Genomic DNA, 19,370 nt, shown 5'->3' on the forward strand with positions numbered 1-19,370 from the left:
CTCAGAAAGAAATTCGGACACAGTCTTAGGAGGACTGCGCACGAGACCGCCGAACAGCTGCTCTTTCACTCCGCGCATCAGGTACCGCACCTTCTTTTCTTCCGACATGCTGGGGTCGGCTTGTCGAAAGAGACGCGTCATGTCCTCGACGTACATTGCGACACCCTCGTTCGGCATTTGTATACGGGACTGGAGATCACGCTCAGCTCGCTGTCGGCGATCAGGGCTCGCATACGTCTCAAGAATCCGGCGTTTGAATTCTGCCCATGAAGTTAAGGCATCTACACGGTTCTCGTACCAAACACGTGCGCCATCGTTAAGGCTGAAATAGACGTTTCTCAGATTGTCTGCCTCATCCCACTTGTTGAACGCAGCAACGCGTTCATAGTGCACCAGCCAATCTTCAACGTCCTCATGTATGGCGCCGTGGAAGGGATTCGGCGTTCGCGGATTGAATAGCGTACAATGAATCCGCGTTGTGCTTTCCATACCGGTTGGAGTGATCGGAGCTGCCATTTTCTCTGGGAGGAGTCCAAACTCAGGGGCTTGTCCACGGATCCTTCTGCTGGCGCGGTGTACAGGCGTAACCACCGGTACGGGGCTGGAGCTCCTGCTGCCCGGAGGGGTATGGTGCATAGATTAGATTACCCCGCACCTCCACCAGTTTGTCACGCGCTAAGGCGAAATAAGTAGCAGTATCAGCAGCCAGACACGAAAATGTCAGACACAAGAAGGACGGTTCTCCAGCTGGCCCAAGATCCTCGACTTCGTCGTCTTGAATCACCGTTGTTGCTGGGCACGCAATGCTGGCTCAAAACACCAGGTGGCAATATAATACAGTGATTTTGCAAGAACTAACCATGCTTGTTCTCCGTTGTGGCAAACAACGAGACATCATGCGTGTGAAATTTACTCGAAGCTTTTCGATGGACATTTAAAGGCTTCACACACTGCAGCGTATTTAGTGCAGCATCAATCAGCAGGCCGTTTAAACGACACCTGTGCTGCGCCATAACTACTGTAAACGACAACTGTTACGCTTCTCGAAGAAAGCCTAGGGAGCAGACAAATTTGTTTCGTATGTGAATCTAAAGGGTGGAATGGGATAGATTGGATGAAACTATTCGCATAGGCCACTGCAATATTCAAGCACCAGACCACCCCCCTAGACATGGGTAGAGCCAAGATCACAGATTGGCCCGGCTTCTACAAATACGACTATCCCAGTGATCTCAAGGTGTCGGGACAGTGGATGAAAAATCTGATGACTATGGGCGAGAAACACTCCAGGACGATGCAAATCAATGCGGAACCGTCCGTCGTCATCATTTTCTCCATCTGTGAGAGGCACATTGCGGTCTGCTCAACAAAGGGAGGAAACGGAAACACGACCCCAACCTCGAGCTCCACACTGCAGCGCTGAGAAAACATGCCAGGGTACACCGAGAATTTTAGGTAGGTAGAACTGAAATAAACCCTGAGACTGCCTTCAAGGCAGGCTAAGCGATTGCCGCACAATCCCACTGTTCCTGGCCTCCCTTTTTATTCCAGATACACGAACGACAACGACAAAGTACTTTGCTCGAGTCATCAAGCAGCACCATGGCGCAGGACAAGCCATCTTCAATGCCCCGAAGCAGAAGTGTACAGGAGCTCCTCCTCTGAACTGCAAGACCATGCACTCAGATTACTCTAGTACATCCAACCCAAGGCCGACCAGCCTTTCACCAAGGCGGAAATAGTGACAACCCTTTGCGAACTGAAATGCAACACGGGCTTGTCTGGAGAAAACAGAAACAATAATGCACTATGAAACTCAGATGACATGGATAGAGACTGCCTCCTAGTAAGTAACAGGAACTAAAACACAGGCCACATCTCCACGCCGTTGAAGCACGCCAAATAGAGAATTATCTCAAAACTGAATAAACCACTGGACAACGAAAACATCCGTTCTATGACCCTCACTTCTTGTGAGGGCAACCTGTTCGAGGGCATGACACTGAATAGACACTCACCTTGCCTGTGAAAAATGACCGCTTCTCCACCACGATGCACTGACTCAGACCACACCTCTCTACGCAAGGCATCCACCTCCGTTTGAACAAAGACGTCATAAAGAATCTCAGCTCACAGAACAAAAGCGTCATTCCCGCTCTTGACGTGAATGCAGCAATTAGAAACATGTCTTACCCCGAAATCCACTACATTGTACAAACGAACTCAGGTGAGAAGGCGTGCTACTACGTGCGTGACTTCCTCACCGAGTAGGCAAACACCCGAAAGCTCGGCGATCTACCCCATATTATTCAACAGTGCGGTAACAGGTCCACGACCATACCGATAAAGCGTTGCTGAAATTAGGCATGCCTTAAATGCCAATTATCTAATTATAAAAAAAATGACAAGACACGTTCAAGCACTGAACAGTACCACTGCCATAGAGGTCTATCTTGCTCACCGAATAAATCAGACCTTCTCGTCTTGCGCCAAGGAACGCGAAGATTTAGCGCCATGATGAGTAAACACCAAGACGTCACGGTGAACGGATCGTTGATCAAAACGTGTCCCCTCTTCGCATCCTAGCATTCCTCCTACAGAGATACGAAGCTGACCTATCACGCTTACAGAAACATCAAGAGGCCGTCACGCAAGTCATACACTTGGTAAAGACAGTGGCCAACCGAGGACACCACATCAAGGAACACGACACGCTCCACCAGACGCTCACAATCGTGGAGCGTCTGGTGGCGATGATGAAGTTTAAAGCCTGGCAAGTGTTGCGCTCACAATATTATACATATGTTTCAGTAAGCGGGGCTAGCATATTATAGTACTTACCCGGTAACTAGGAAAATAATGTCGGTCTTGTTGAAATAAGGTTGCTGGTTGACGTAATCTTTAAAATTATATCTTGTTCTATCATTCAGAATATTGCGCGTAGAATTATAGCCAGGTACATGAGCCATATATGGCTCGTCTTCCGGCTGAAATAAAAAAAATTACTTGCATTGAAGAAAGGGTCTATTTCTGACAAGGACACCTTTTCGCTACCTAAGGTGAAGCATCGTAGCAGATACGACACAGAATTGTTGCTAATTCATAAAACTGCTATTGTGTTCATCCCTTACCGATGCAACATGTTATTTTTTACCTTTCGTGGCTTAGTCATTAGTTTTCATTCAGTGATTGTTTTATAGGCGACATCCATTAATGTTAAACACACCGTCTTATCCCGTGTGTTAATTACCCACATTATACTCTAAATTTTCAGAGAGTTAGGAAATCGCAGTTGTTTATGATGTAGCGCCAAAATTGGCCGCAGGGTACTCAGTCGGACGCTTTATGATAATTTCAATATGTGAGACGCCTCACTGTCTTCGCAGCAGTTATCCTGAACTTTGTAGCAAAAAATATTCACTCTTAGTGATAAATGCGGCTGAACCTATGCATGCAGTGGTTAGGAGGCATATGTGTACTTCTTGCTGCCGTGCTTTTCATAATACCTTAAAGAGAAAGAGAGGGAGATTCATTCACAAAAAGGAAAGCCTGCTGACCGCACAGCAAATATCCAGCGCGCGGTTGACACTCCATCATCAGTCAGCATTGTCGGCCAGGAAAAGGGACGTAGATTACGTCTATCGGTTTGCATTTCTAAACAGAATTGACACGAAGGGATTGATCAGTACGAATTAGCGGAGATAGCCGAGCAGAGAGACCTACGGCGACCACGATTAATTGGAGCCGTCAAGCCGAGTTTGTGATAAAACCGGTATGCAGCAGGTGAATGCGGATGCTCATGTTGGGCGCAATAACCAATAATGGAATTTGCAACCTTAGATGTGTTTTCTGATGCGTTTAACTCATCTCCTTACAAAGAGAGCAAAGGCCTTCCAGTAAACTAATGCGCCCAAAGCAAAATGTTTGCTGCAGTTGCGCCCTTCCAACAGTGGGAGTTTTGTCTGACTTTCACCCTACATGTCCATTTTTAAATAGTGTCTGCTAAATTTTCATTCTCCTAGTCGTTTTGATGTTAGCCATTCGTGATTTTGAACTGTGATAGACGTTTCCATACAGTTGAAAAATTTTTATAAAAAATGAAGAAAAACCAGAGCTCAAATGCAACTCACCTTGATTCCAAATGCGCAGCTATAGATTTCGAATCGGAAGGTCTAGCTCTCAGCTGGTAAATTTTTTTACCTCTTTATTGTGTTTATTCTTAAACAGCAGCTTGTCAATAAAAAGATGATTACGGAAAACTTCAAATGCCTTGTTGACCGTATTTATTTGTTTTTTTTATTTATGGAAGCACCTGCAGCACCACAAGGGCATTATTGCAGGGGAGGGGGGCAATTACAGGAAAATGAACACGTGACAAAAACTGGAAACAGCTAAGCACAGGTAGTAAAAGTAACAAAATACGTAACATCGATGAGTCATCCCGACGGCAAAACGGTCTTAACTGAACTGCGGTGCAAAATTTCAACACAGAAATGGAAACAGTACTCTATCGCATGAAGCGCGATGCCAGCCAAATGATATAAAGTAAACGAGGTGATATTATACTACGGAAGACTGCGTGACAATAAAGGCAGATACACTGAACACGTTTTACATTCACCAACGCTCTTGGTAAGACTATTCCAGAGTGCGGAAGCATGCGGAGAAAATGAATTACGGTAGACATCAGTACGACAGCGCGTTCGAAGAACTTTCAGCTCGTGATCCCATCGTTTAGAGATGAAGGGGGGAGGGGAAATATACAAGTTCTTATTTATTCCTGTGAGATCAGTGTAAATTCGGAAAAAAGTTCTAATTTTGAAGTTAATCGGCGGTGTGCTAATGTTTTCCAACCAAGGTCGTCTTTAACTAAAGTAATACTGCTACGGAAGAAACGAATCTTGCAGCGCGGTTTCGGACGTGTTCAAGCTTTTCTGTAAGTTTAGAGCTTTGGGAGTCCCATACCTGGCAAGCGTATTCGAGTACCGGACAAACATTTGTTATGCGAATCAGTTTTTTTTTGTACTTTCTGGGGGGCTTTATAAAAATTACGCCTAACAACGTTTGGCATACGAGATGATTTTATGGTTAAGCATTCAATATGTTTATTCCGTGTTAAATTTTCTGAAAGATAGACCGCGAGCTATTTGTAGTGTTGGACCGTTCCAAGAAGTAGTCCATCCAACTTATACACTGATCTCAGAGGAAAGCACTTACGGGTGAATGACACAAGTTGACATTTGGCACTGTTCAAAGACATGCCCCACTAAATGCACCACGCATGAATTTTGTATAGATAATTCTGCAAACTACTAACATCACAATCATTTTCTACATTCCTGCATATGGCACAATCATCAGCATATAACCTCACTTTGCATACTAGATTGTGGACAATGTCATTTATCAAAACTAAAAATAACCAAAACCCCAAAACACACTGTTGGGTCACGCCAGAGGTTACGGTGACAGGTGTTGATTTAGTGCTGTATATTAAAACATGATGGTTTCGCCCAGATAGGTAATTTCTAATCCAATATACTATAACAGAGCGTATACCGAGACAAGATAATTTATGTAAAAGCAATGCTTCGGAAACGGTGTCAAAAGCCACCCGGAAATCCAAATATATGCAGTCTACCTGAAATCCAAGGTCAAAAGAGTAAAAGAGATCATGGGAGGACTCTACCAGTTGAGTCGCACATGACAAGCCAGGCCTGAATCCATGCTGAACATTCGAAAGAAATTATTGATTTGTAGGTGTTTCATCACAACACTGTATGTAATGTTTTATTGTTTTGCAACATAGACATGTTAGAGAAATAGGCCTGTAGTTCTCTAGAGCACTTCTGGGACCGTTCTTTATGAATAGGAACGGCGTGGGCTACTTTCCCCTCTGCAGGTAATGAAATGGTATTCAATGATTTATTAAACAGCGCTACTAAAAAATGCGCAATTTCTTGTGAGCAGGATTTTAATACCTGCGACGGAATGCCTCCAGGACCGCCAGCACATTTCTTGTTCAGATTGGAAATAAGCTTGAGAACACCGTTATATGTGACAGTAATCATAGGCCTATTCTCGTAGACTATGTCTTGTATTTGAGGCAGTTCACCAGTGTACGTATCAGAAAAAAAAACACTTTTAAAATAGGAATTCAGACAGCAAGCCTTGCCATAACCATCAAGCACTGTTTTCTGACCAACTGATAAACTAGGGACAGTGGTGCCCACTTTACCATTTATTTGAACAAATTTCCAACATTTTTTTAGGATTATCCCTCCACTTTGCGTCAAGTGATGAAATAGAAGCTTGTTTATTTACCTTTATTTCTTGCTTAATTTTGTAGTTCACGTGACGTATTTCATGGAAAACAGACTGAATGCCAGTCTTTAAGTACGAAGCATACAGGTGGCGGTTTTTGTTAATTAGCCAGCGAATTTTCTTATCTATATAAGGTCTCTCTTTCCAGCGCCTAGTTGTCAAAGGTTTGGAAGTTATGTATTTTCCAATTAAAGCCTTTACTTTATCTCTAAAACGAATCCAAGCTTCATCTATGTTCACTGACTGGCTGACCTAATAAAAAATAGGGAAGAAACTTGAAAGCTCTCGTGATAAGGACATGTAATCTCCTCGGTCATAGAAAAAAAACCTTTCTAGGATATTTATGGGCTGGTCTAACTGAAGCGACACTAGACGTGGCAACAACGCAATCGTGATCATTGATACCAGGTATGGCAGCTACATTTTCGATCAACGACTCAGAGCTAGCAAAAAACCAATCCAAGGAGCTGGCAGAAAAATGATCTCGTCGCGTTCATTCGTACACGAATGGGGTTAGGTCATTATTTATAATAAACTCTGAAAAGACAAGAGATAGGGCAGTTGAGTCTGTGAACACCGTTTTGCCATTTTCCCAGTCAACAGCAGGCATGTCAAAGTCACCCCCAACTATATACTAAGTATTTACGGCAGTTAAAAAGTTTGATAGCTCGGTAAATGATTCCGGATTGCAAGAACTCGGAGACCGGTAAAAAGACCCAACAGTGAGGAAACTGCCACCCTCCATCATATGAAATAAGAATGATTTAAAGAAGTAGGAAGTTCAGTACTATGAAGGCACTCAATAATGAGAAGAAAAATGCCGCCACCATGTGCGTTTCTGTCGCACCGGTAAACATCATAACCACAGGGAAATACCTCGTTATTGGCGATAGATTCATGAAGCCAGGATTCAGTTCCGATCACTATGTGCGGTTGTACAGCGGAAACCAAAGCTGCAAACTCATCGACCTTATTTTTCAAGCTGCGGCAGTTAACTAACAAAAGATCAAATGTAAAGCAACAAGAAGTGTTATTTTTTGCGCCAGAAGGCAAGGTTTTAGGTTCTGCACATTGCTTGACCTTTAGCTATCTTATTATTTCGGTTACCGCCTTTCATGCGCTATCATAGTCAAAGATTTTGTCGCCCATGTGCAGTTTATCGAAATGTAGCTTAAATGAGAGGTTTGTGGCTAAAGCATATTTAACCAGTTTTGCTGGTGCACATCTGATAGCAGGATTGACATCCTCTCGAATTGCGCATTGCTTATCTCTCAGCTTGGATCCGTTGAAAACTATTAAACTACACCTCAATATTACAGCGTCTCTAAACAGTCTCAGCACTGTTTTCTTTGAATCACCAATGAATGCAGTAAACGTGTTCAGAAACAAAGAAATTTTTGATCAGATTCCTTAAATATAGCAATATCTGCGATGGGGAGTTATTCGAAAATAACAGGTGAATGCATTGTACTATTATGAGAAGGGAAAGTATTTCCATGTGTACTCACTTATTTTTTTTTCACGAGGAGTGCAGTTATCTCTCTAACAACCTAATGTTACTGGTGAGCGCAAGACGCGCCTGCATGATTTGGGGCTTACGCGAGTGTTATCGCTCATTCTACCTGTTGTCTATGTCCTCGCCGAACCTTGCTTAGTTAGGTCGCATGTGCAACACGAATTGTGTAGTAGCTTCTGGAAACCACGCGGCCACCGGTGATTGCACTGGAAACTCCGAGGAGTGATGTACAAAAGCCGACGCGTCTCACCTACGGATCACATTTCCCCAATCGCCGACAGTGTATGCCGCTATAGTTGTGCTGCAAGTACAACTTGCTTTTTTGAGCTCGGGTTCGCCCAATGAAAAGTTTGTTTCGTCATTCACAATTTTGCGACTTACTTCACCGTCGCAACTACATGGATAGTCTGTATAACTGCTTTGAACTTTGCAATAGACTGCAGAGTAACGTAATGGGGAGAAAACTAAATGGAATATGCAACTGCGGGCAATCAAGCGAGCACATAATATATATTACATTAATAACCAAGTTTAATAAGAAGAAGAGGAAAGGGACCCGATTTGTTTTAGTTTTATCATAAGATAAGTGTTTGTTGGCTTCTTCTAATACAAGTTATATCTGGTATTGTATAAGCTGCAAAAATAATATTTTTTGTTAGTTTATCAAACAGCTATCACTTCCGTGAAGCAGCGGTCAATATAAGAAAGAACTGCCTATGTTTTCTTTCGAGAAACTCGTGAAACTGAGGCCTGCAACACATTCTGTCGCCTAATAACAGGTATACATCCGACTTAGCATCGAAAAAATACCAGGCAATTTCTCTATAGTTATTCGTACAAGCTGCCTTCAATTCACGCACATCAGCCGTTTCGTGCACCTTTCCAGTTTACGGCTACGTGCGAGACAGAGCACCAGTGAAGCGACCGATACGTATTCACAAGGCACGGGAGATTGGAGCAACACTGCATCAGAACGTTACACGAGCAAAAGCTGAGGTTTGAAACTCTTGGAAACATACTGTGTGCATTGGAGCCAGATTCGCATTTGGCATTTTGACAGGCGGAAGTTCGACCAATGTTAACAAGCTAAAGTAAACTTTAATTAAGGGCAACTGAGACATTCATCCAATCGTAGCAACTGCTACAACCATGCGGGTTCCACGAAAAAAAACCTCGCTGTTGAACAAAAATTCGTCCTCACCAGGACTTCAACCTGGGACCACAGCGTTTCTGGGGCAGCCACTCTACCATTTGAGCTAACCCAAGCGGCTAGCAGATGGCAGGCCGAAGTCGAATTGGTCGACAGCTCAAAGCAAAGGCAAGAGTATGGCGTGATAGTTCTGCAGATACCCGCAAGGTGGAGAGAAGTTATTACTTGTGTCGTTCTCAAAATTCAGAGGAATAACCTTATCAAGAATATAAGACAACGTATGAACAACGTTAGTGACAGAATGGTATCCTAATATTTACCCACATAAACAGCATCTCATATGGCAAGGTGTGGCACGTACATATACCTAAATATATATGGGCATTTTCGATCACGGGACGCCATCTCCGGACGCCGACTCCAACACTGGCTTTTCAGTGAGAAGCGTTAGAATAAACGCAGTACAAAATTTTCCATGGGGTAAATTTATGCATTGTGTGAACCAAAACCGCAGTAAGTCACTGGACTGTGAATACGATGCTGCAATAGTGGCTGTCTATCAAATTATCGCTTCTGCCACGATGCTACGCGTAGTGAGAAGGATAGACAGCCCTGAAATCTCAACTAACTGAAAAGAATGGCACGCAACGACGCCTCAAGCAAACAGGTCACACTGTGTTTTCTGTGTATTTGGTATACAAGCGCAATTGTCACACGCAAGCTCTAATTTGCCATTACGTCACCCGTCTCGTATTAAAGCAAGCATGGGAGGACCCACAACTGCCGTCAACATCACCGCTAATTATTGTCAACCATTGCTACAACTACAAAAGCTTCGCTTAAACTTAATCCGCATTGGTTGACATTTATTTATTTATTTATTTATTTATTTATTTATTTATTTATTTCCTGCTGCCGACACCTCACCAATTCCAAATTGCAATCGAGCATGAACGCCGCGGTCTCTAAGGAACAAGCATGAGGAAGGCTTACGGGTGTGTTTACATTTTTGTCCATGCGTGTGCAGACTGCCTATTAATACTGCAATAGAAGAGCGAAAGAAACAACATGTGCTAGCAGAAAGGAGGGTGAAAGAAGGCAAAGTCGCTCATCCGATGCTAAGCGACATTTAGCTGGCAGTGCATGCCCAAAACAGGACTCATGCAGAACTCCATGGATGGTTACGGGTTGACGAAACCTGGTCCCGCGAATGGTGCGTCTAGTATTTGGCATTAATAGCCGTGGGTTACTCCATGCGGTTGAGACTAAAAAAAATCTCAGCCCTCAATTTCCTTTCCTCGTGTTCACACTATCTTACGTAGTTCATCATGGCGAGCAAATGTGGCTCTTTCGACACAGCATGACCAAATACTTCTTGCTATAGACCCCCAAATAAAGAAAACTCGACAAACAATAACGGACGACAAAAAACTAACTCCTTTGAAATAGGCAAGTTTCATATACAATAGAATTTGTAAACAAATGAGCTTTTTTGTAAGGATTTCTAAAAATGTGAGAAATGCAGTGTAAGTATTTGTATTCTTATCTTTTCCTTCTCCATTTCTAGAGACGACTGTTGTTTACATGTATTAGTATTATATGTAATAAAACAGAATATCTGTAACATTTTTTTTGTGTTTCGGTGTGTCCATTCTTAAACATGGCTTGCGAAAGTACATACTATAAGGCCTTTGAACCTACTTAAAACGTTGCGTTACACTTTCCTATGCATAATAATAACTGTGACCCCTGCTATGTGATGAATTACAGTTGAATAATGCGATACATATCCTCAGGTGCCTTGCCACTTCAGCTCTTGCGCTGTTCTACAACTATATCCATTAGAAAACATGCACATAATTTCAAACAGTGTGCCCAAGTTCACAATGAGTTGGCTGTCACCTTTTATAGCCGGCGAATACTTTCAGCTAAATAACGATTAAATTTATGAGGATTGTATAATCGACATGACCAACCTAGAGCATTTCTATAGAACGTTCGCAAACTTATACTTGCACCTCCTTCACTAAAAATACCTAAAAGTGAATTGGGACAACAATTTGATGCTGCAACAATCACGTGAAATGCGCAATATTTTGTAATTTATTACGCCAAATACAAGCACAGGTACTAAATTAAAATATCTGCAATACCATCCAATTAACTCGCACTTTCCATGGTTGACAGCAAATTGAGCAAACAACGGAGGCACGAGTGAATGTAATGGGATATTTATACTACCACTTCTGTTTATACCACAGATTGCCTATTAATAGTTATTCGTGAACTTCAAGTGAACTATGCTGGAAACGTTCACCGGTACGCCCCCAAACTATAACGTTCCTGGAGAAATCTCTGAAAACATTTGGCACTTCTTTCTACGCTTTAGAACTATAGCTACCACATACAAATGTCACTCATGTGTACACGCACTCTAGGGAATCGCGTGTATAGAAGAGACGAAATAAACGAGTTTTACCCTGTTAGTAACGCTGACGCCAACAATCACCAGCTGAACCCTTGGCTGAACAAAGCTGCGATAGCGTAAATTGGCCTATTGGAAAGAAAGAAAGCGTTGTGTTTTATTGACGGCAGTCATATCCACAATACACAGACTAATAATCGTAATGCACTGAATAGTAACGTGAAATGTTTGGGCGGGTTGGTAAATTATGATATCTTGGAGAATGTTTAAAAACTATTACCGCAAATTATCTTCAGTTGTGAACGTTGCTGCGCCCAGGCGTATTATTTCGTAAAAGAGAAAGACAGAGGAAAGTGGATAGGCAGGGAAGTTAACCAGAGGGGAAGATCCGGCTTGCTACCCCACGCTGGGGAAAGAGGGGAGGCGAGGTGAAGTGATTGGAAACTAAGGATAAAGAAAGAAAGGAGCACAGACACGCAATCACAGTCGGTCACTGTCACCGCATACTGTCACTGCACAGCACAGTAACACTTGCAGCACCACAAACATCTGTTCAGGCTACAGCCATTTGTCCAATTCTGTTGCCCTTAAAAACTGCAACAGTGCCTTCCTCACCCTCTGCTGCGATTGCTCGTGATGACGGCATTTTAAAGTAGGTTCCTCTGGTAGAGGTCTTCGTTCAAAGCGCACTATCGCGATTGAAAGCGATCGCGTCTGTAAATTATAGCAAGGGCAGTCACAGACAAGGTGCTGTAGAGTCTCCTCGTTACCACAGTCATCACACGAGGCGTCGTCGGCTCATCCAATTAGGAAAGTAAAAGACTTGGTGAACGCCACCGCTAACCATATTCGATAGAGCAGGGTAGCTTCGCGACGGCAGAGTCCAGATGAAATGCAAAGGCATAGAGAAGAGTCTAGGTTGTTCAGCCTGTTGTTGTGAAAACTTCCTGCGTTTCAGAAGAAGAACGTGATCTCACGGCTGAGCATTCGAAGTTTTCTAGCGACATGTGTCCTTGATAATGGTATCGGCTCCTCTTCGTCGCCTTGAAGAGTCGACCAAGCAGCGTTATCGGCCTGTTGGTTCCCTATGACGCGTGTAGCTTGTGTGTAGCTAGTTAAGCCTAGTAGGAATGCGAAATATGCCATAATACATGCACTGTTACGTTTCTTCACACACACACACACACACACACACACACACACACACACACACACACACACATATATATATATATATATATATATATATATATATATATATATATATATATATATATATATATATATATATATATATATATATATATATATATATATACAGGGTGTTTCAGCGCACACTTTCACAAATCTTAAGAAGTTGCTTGTGGCAAATATTACAATTCTAGTTCATGACCCGGTCTAGTCGATGCGGCGGGCAATACTTGAAAAATAATTAGATGCAAAATCAACTAATTAATGAAATATTACTAACTAAGTTCTTAGTTAATTACATTAAGGTCCATATTGCAATTTACAGACTAAAGCAGTGGAGTTCGCAATGCGGATCCACTTGGAACGACTTTGTAAAGATGACGCCAGTTTTGAGATATGAATTCCCGAACTTTGCGGAGAAATGCATTAGCGTTCCAGTTAATTTTTTTTTTACGCACGTCGTTTCATGCACTGAAGCACACCACGTGAGAGTGTGCTACGGTATCTGGCAGCAGGTGACACACTTTTCAGTTAACAGCGGGGCATCACGTCTCAGCAAGGCTACTGCCTCATCACAGTAGCTCTGTTTGCTCCTGTTCTGGACCTTGATATCGCGCCTGTGAGGTCATGGGCTTATACCGCGCTCCGGACATTCGCACAGGCCCTTTCAGAACTAGCACTTACACGGCGCATTTTCCCCACCATGAAACCACGTCTCCAGGGGCCATCGTCCGACGGACCACTGGCGCCTTCTACGCTCTCTTTACGGCAACTATTCCTCGCGGCTAAACTTTAACGAAGTTTTGCACCAGCCACTAGTCATCCAACTGGCTTCGCTACCGCTCCCGCTATTTCCTCGGCAACTCCTCCCAAAATTCCAGTCAGCCGACGCTCGGCCCAGCTGCCGTCCTTACCTCATTCCGCATCTCCCGAGTCTCCTCTCACCTCGTCCCATGCCACCAGCATTGTCACACCCAACTCTACGCTTTACGTCGAGTCCTCCAGCCAGCTTGTTTGTGTGCTGACGACAGCGTAGGTGGATGCACACATTCCGTCGGACGGCTCAACGCATCGACACGTTCCGTAACAGGAGTCACTATAGCAGACCGCAGACAGAGCAGCACAGACCTAAACTGTCGTCGCACCGCATTACCTCGTCATTTTTTCCATCGCATGTAGAACGCATTGCCTGCTCTTTGAATGAGGGCACCAGCTTTCCTTATACCGAAATCATATGGAATATACAATCTCTTTGGTTCAAATAACGACGCACGACGTTTATTCAACTGATTCTTCCTCAAACATCTCGAGCACGCTGGATGGCAAAAATAGTCATGCTGGCTGGAGCTTCTCGCACGGGGCAACTTTCACGAAGCCAACTACTGCACGACAACGTTGCCACAGTTCCGCGGTGCTTGTCGCCAACGCCACTTTCAATAACGTTACTTTCGTCTTCAGGCTAACCATTCGTTTAGAGGTCAGACAGATCCAATACGTGTAATGATGAAAGATGCACAAAGGCCACCTATTGGTAGTCGTGCCTGCCACGATGTCACTTGCACACTGCTTACTGACGTTGCATCCGCGCCAGCAATATCCAATGTGCCGACACAACCTTCGCTTGAATAGCCGTTCGCAAGTGTACAGCTCCTTGAGCAGATCATGTAGAAGGTGTCGACACATTCAGGCTCTTTCTGGCTGTGTCATCAAAAGAGCCAAACTTACACACGGGCCCCCAGTGCCACATTCTCTTTGACCCTGCCTTAGCAGGCCCCCCCTCCACGAAGGTCGAGTGAAGTCAGAATTGCACTTTTCAATAAGCCTACTCTTGATCTCAATTCCCAGGGACGAGCTCCTGAATGGTCACGTAGTGTCACTCGTGCCTCTTTGTTCCTGACCTCAACTTGTTCTTAGGTACAACTTCGCTAGAGATCGTACACAGCGCGTAACTACATAGTGTAAATATTCACGTTGTTCAGACTAGACGTATCTCACGAAGTCTACATATTGGATTCTTGTTAGCACGACCTTTCTAGCACAATTTGTTTTCTACATTTCGTCTCAAATTTCTTTTCGACCTGCTTTTAATTCATGCTGCCCAACATTCGCCACGTGAAAAAGCATGCAAACATGCGAGAGAACGAAGCCAGTTTTTGTACGCTGTGGCCGTACCTTAGGCACCGTCTCTTCTATTTCTCATCGGACGCTAAGCCCTGCCCCGAAACGCCTGAATAAACAGAGATGGCCTGACTAACTAAGTCGTCTCCACAGGTACTTCATGCGTTTTCGGGGGGCTATGTAGGTCACTATGTCTCTAGGCAACCGTTTATCCCCCTGCCAGGGTCACTGGGTAAGGCGTGGTCGAATGCGCATCGCATAGGGCTGGTTTGATGAGGGAAGAAGGTCCGAAACGCACCTTCGGTCCACCTTGGGTGACTGAGTATGGGACAATTTATAATTACGTGTCGCTCTTCAACGAACCTCTTCCACGTCTATATGGTCACTACCGACGCAGGATTTGCTAGGTACAGCTGTTCGATGAAACCCTTACTGGATATGTGCCACTAAGTTTTTGCTGATCTCCAATGAACCCATTTAATGCCAACTTTGTCACCTAGGCATGCGCCTGTCGATGTGAGCCGCCCTTTAACGAAAGGCATTTGATGCCAACTTTGGTAATTAGGTATGTTCCATCGAGAATGTACCACTCTACAAAGATAAAAACAGATCTGTTAATTTTCTCCGGTTCTGAACGCAGTCGAGCCCAGATAACAAGGAGCCCTCTAGGACAGCAACCCGACTTATCAGCAGGCTGCACCACATATGCACTCAGTACGTCCCACTTTTGAATGAACGTGTTTCACGGTACCGCTTTAGCGAGCTGCGTGTAGAATGCGCTGAATGTGCCACTGAGTGTGCGCCAAATGAGGCAAAATTTTCACGGATTCGCAGGCATCTGAGCGCTACGCCTCTCGTCTTCAATGCGACGCGCCGACTTCGCGGCAGTGCCACTATGTGATGCTTCGTGGTGAGAAAAGAAGTTGGAAGCCGGCGCGGTAATGGCAGCACAGTCACAGCGTAAGCTGGTGGAGCGGCTCCATAGGAGCTCCATTTTAAGCAGCAGGCCCTAGAGGATCTATGCGACGAAGTCTATTCGCGTGGGTTTCACGAGAATGACCTGAGCCATCCTCGTGCCTTCGACGGCGAGCTCCGAATTGTGCTGCTCTTTCTCGAAACAGTGGTCTGCTGAGCCCGACGTTGCGTGGTTGCAGCCATGCGAGGAGATCTACTATTCGCCTCTGTAGCAGCGAGGATGCAAGAATGAATCTGCGAGGATGTACCTTGCGAGGACGCGTGACATCCTGTACCTCATAGGAAAAACAGGCATTCAGGCTGCGTGGCGCAGATGTCACATCCCGGGACCTGTGGAGTCCGGACTAATACTATTCTGTTAGTGATGATGATCATAGTTTATTGACAGCCCCTTTAAAACGGGGTCACTTTGCCTTCTTGAGTTAGTCAGGTCCGGCTACATGCAGTATGCTGCATGTAGCCCATGCTATGATGCTAAGGAAGATCATAATGATTTAATAATATTTTCTTTGAAACTGGACGGCTACAAACAGTCACCTAGCCTGCTTGATTTATTCAAGTGTGTTATACACTTATTTCACCCACGATTTCTGTATACACTTCTAATTTTCTCTTTCTTCTCTACACCTTCTCTGTCGGCTTTGTACAAGTACCAATGCTGGATGGGATGGATGAATGGATGCCATGAGCGGCTCCTTCGGAACGGGGCCGTGGGTTGCGTCACCAGCCTCCTGTTATTATTTTACCTAATGTCCTACCTAACTTTAGAAACAAAAAAGCGTGACGAATTCCCATTGCGAAACTTTCCTAACCCATATTGGAAACTTTGTTTTAGGTTACTTTTTATCTTACTTATGTTCTACCAAACTTGCAGTCGTCCCTTACAAATCTCTATTGCGGACATGTTTAGCTTCGCCCTGCTCTCTCTGAACCAAAGGACTTCAAGGAGGCGAGATGATCCTAAATTGACCACTGCGCAAATAGCTTCGCAATCTAATAAAACATGCTACATTATTTCCCGAGCCTTACCGCAGCAAGCACTTGCTTTTTCCCCTTGTTCTGACACGCATTAAAAGTACACGTTCTACGGCGTCCTAATCTCGCTTTGAAAAGTAAAGGGCTTCCCTTTGTGTTATCAGAAATAGTTTATTTCCTGATTTACTTCTTTTTCCGCCTATGCAGGTCTCTTTTACACTGCAATACCTACGTGGCATGCCACCTGGTTTAATGATATGCAACCCCAATAAAAGTGTGCACGTAACGACACTATGCGGCGCGCATCTCACATACGCGGTAAGTAGCACGCTACGATATTAATGAATGAATGATTTCGTTTCCCACAAAAACAATTCTTTGGTGGGGTTCTGGATAAAAAGTTTGAAACCTCATTAAAGACAACAGATGGTAGAGGGTATTGGCAGGCGAGGATGCACGTGGTTAGGAGTGAGTTTAAAAAAATGTGTGTTGAAGGAGACGATTACGATGATTTGTTGTCATCTCTTTTTAGAAGAAGCGGTGACAGTCACCTAGCCTAGTTGTTTAATCAGGTATACCATAGATGTCTCCATTACAGCAATATTTACACATCTCCATAATCTTCTTTTTCTTCCTCAAGACTTCTCTATCTACATGGTACCACAGCCCGTAGGCGGAAAGTTTTCATTTTTTCGGAGGGGGGGGGGGGGTGCTAGGGCCTGACTAGCTTCTAGCTTTCCGATGCCCTTATATATATATATATATATATATATATATATATATATATATATATATATATATATATATATATATATATATATGCGAAACTGCATCCTCTCTGTCTCTTCTTTTTCTGTTTCTGTGATTCCGAGTATAAGTGCTCCTGCGCATGTCTGCTGTTGATTCTGATTTCGAGTAATTCCGGCTTGGCCTTATTTCGGTTACTGGGTGAATTATACTGGGTGCCCTAACTATCACGTATCAAGACCAAAAACAAAGGGCAGTTGCGTTGCTCCAAGGAAACCTAACGGATATTGTTACCGGTACAGTGTAGCAGCCGCCAGTAATTTTTTTGTTACTTAGATTTAATAAGGTTATTGTAAGTAGTTACGGAACTAGAAAAGTACTGACCTAATCAAAATGTCAATTACGTATTTATAGGCACTCCAAAATGACATTACTACGGTGTTTTCAGCGACGTACTAACTGCGTGCAGTTTTTTTGCTACTAGACAACAAACCTCAGGAATTAGGAAAAATGCCACGTGACTGCACTCCGACCCCCGTCATAAGGCAGCGCCTTCAGATAAGTTGATTGAAAGCAACTGCATTGCCTCTAGCAATCCCGAAGAGGTAGCGCATCACCTTAGTAATGGTAAGGCAGGAGCATCGATAGCAGGTTTTGCGGCTTTGCAGCTATTACTTCCTGACTACATCAAACTTATTATCCGTCTCTCAAGGCCGGCTAATCACGCTGATAACTAACGCCCCTTGATAACGCGACTGAAGCGCTGCTCTGACCACGCAAAAAACGCGAAAAGCAATGCAATGTGTACAGCGTGCTTCAAAATCCCGCATCGAAAGAGATCTGTCGCAGCTATCTTTCGGCGGATAAAGCAAGCACTAGCACGATCACAATGTTTTACAGCGAAGCTGTATATGGCTAGCCGATTTGTTCGTTCGTCCGCCCGTCTGTCGCCTGCACGTCGAAAACTCCACCGGCGCAACCCCTTGCGACTGCGCTAAATAAAGCGAAATAGAGGGTGTTATTGACCCCGAAGCACTGGTGTCATTATTTGAATGCTTGACTTGAGACGCAATAAAGTGCACGTATTTCTATCCTCGTCTTCAGGCTCCGCCAGATGTTGGCCGACAATTTGAACTAGTGCCGCTGGGGCTCGATAGCCATGAATGCTTCACTTATTCATGCCATAAAATACCCTATGTACGGTTTCTTGTACTATTCATGGATGGATGGATCGGTGGATAGATGTTATGAGCGTCCCCTTTGAAACGGGGTGGTGTGTTGCGCCACCAAGCTCTTACTATTATACTGCCTAACGTCCTACCTAGGTTAAACATTAAGAAAACAAAGAAAATTATGAACTCCCACAACCAAATTTTCTGGACCCCTATTGCGAACTGTGCTTTTGTACGAGTCGGTTTTTTGTCGTTTCCCTACTTTTCTTCCACCAATCCTCCAATCTCCTCTTACTTCATTGGCCCTTGCGTAAGCGCCCTCCCCGAGCAACGCCAAAGCCTTGCTGAGGTTCATGACAAATGTATACACATGCGTCGCGGCTTTCAGCAACTAGAATATTGCGCGCTAGTTATTTTTACGTTACAGCGTCGTTCCTGGGTACAGCGTGCACATCAACTCCGTTTTTATTCTCCCTGCTGGTGTCCTAACCCAAGATATTCACAGACAGAAATTTTATAACATTATTCATAGTCAAGATAAAGACCTTGTCAGGCGCTGGAAATGATCCAGATCAACATCAAGGCCAGTTTGCTCTATTTACGCTATTAAGGCCTTGTTCCAAACGCTGTAGGGGAATTAACGTAAATGTGACCCATTCATCGTACTTAACGCTCAACGCCTTTTATGAAGCGGGAATGGGTCACTGCAGTCGATGACATTTTTTAAAACATGTATTTTTAATGGACTCGGTAACATCTTTATTTCATAGACCCAGT

General features: G+C 44.0%; 1 protein-coding gene across 1 annotated transcript in view; it reads right to left on the minus strand.

The window, feature by feature from the left end:
* The window catches only part of LOC142579896 (venom metalloproteinase BumaMPs1-like), a 158,085-nt gene that overhangs the window by 90,402 nt on the left and 48,313 nt on the right, over positions 1–19,370 (minus strand). The window contains exons 7-8 of the mRNA XM_075690568.1: positions 11,470–11,544; positions 2,842–2,987 (exon numbers count right to left, since the gene is read on the minus strand). Coding sequence (XP_075546683.1) covers positions 2,842–2,987; positions 11,470–11,544 — 221 coding nt within the window. The remainder of the gene's footprint in view (positions 1–2,841; positions 2,988–11,469; positions 11,545–19,370) is intronic.

This window comes from Dermacentor variabilis, chromosome 4 (assembly GCF_050947875.1).
Source record: "Dermacentor variabilis isolate Ectoservices chromosome 4, ASM5094787v1, whole genome shotgun sequence".
NCBI lineage: Eukaryota > Metazoa > Arthropoda > Arachnida > Ixodida > Ixodidae > Dermacentor > Dermacentor variabilis.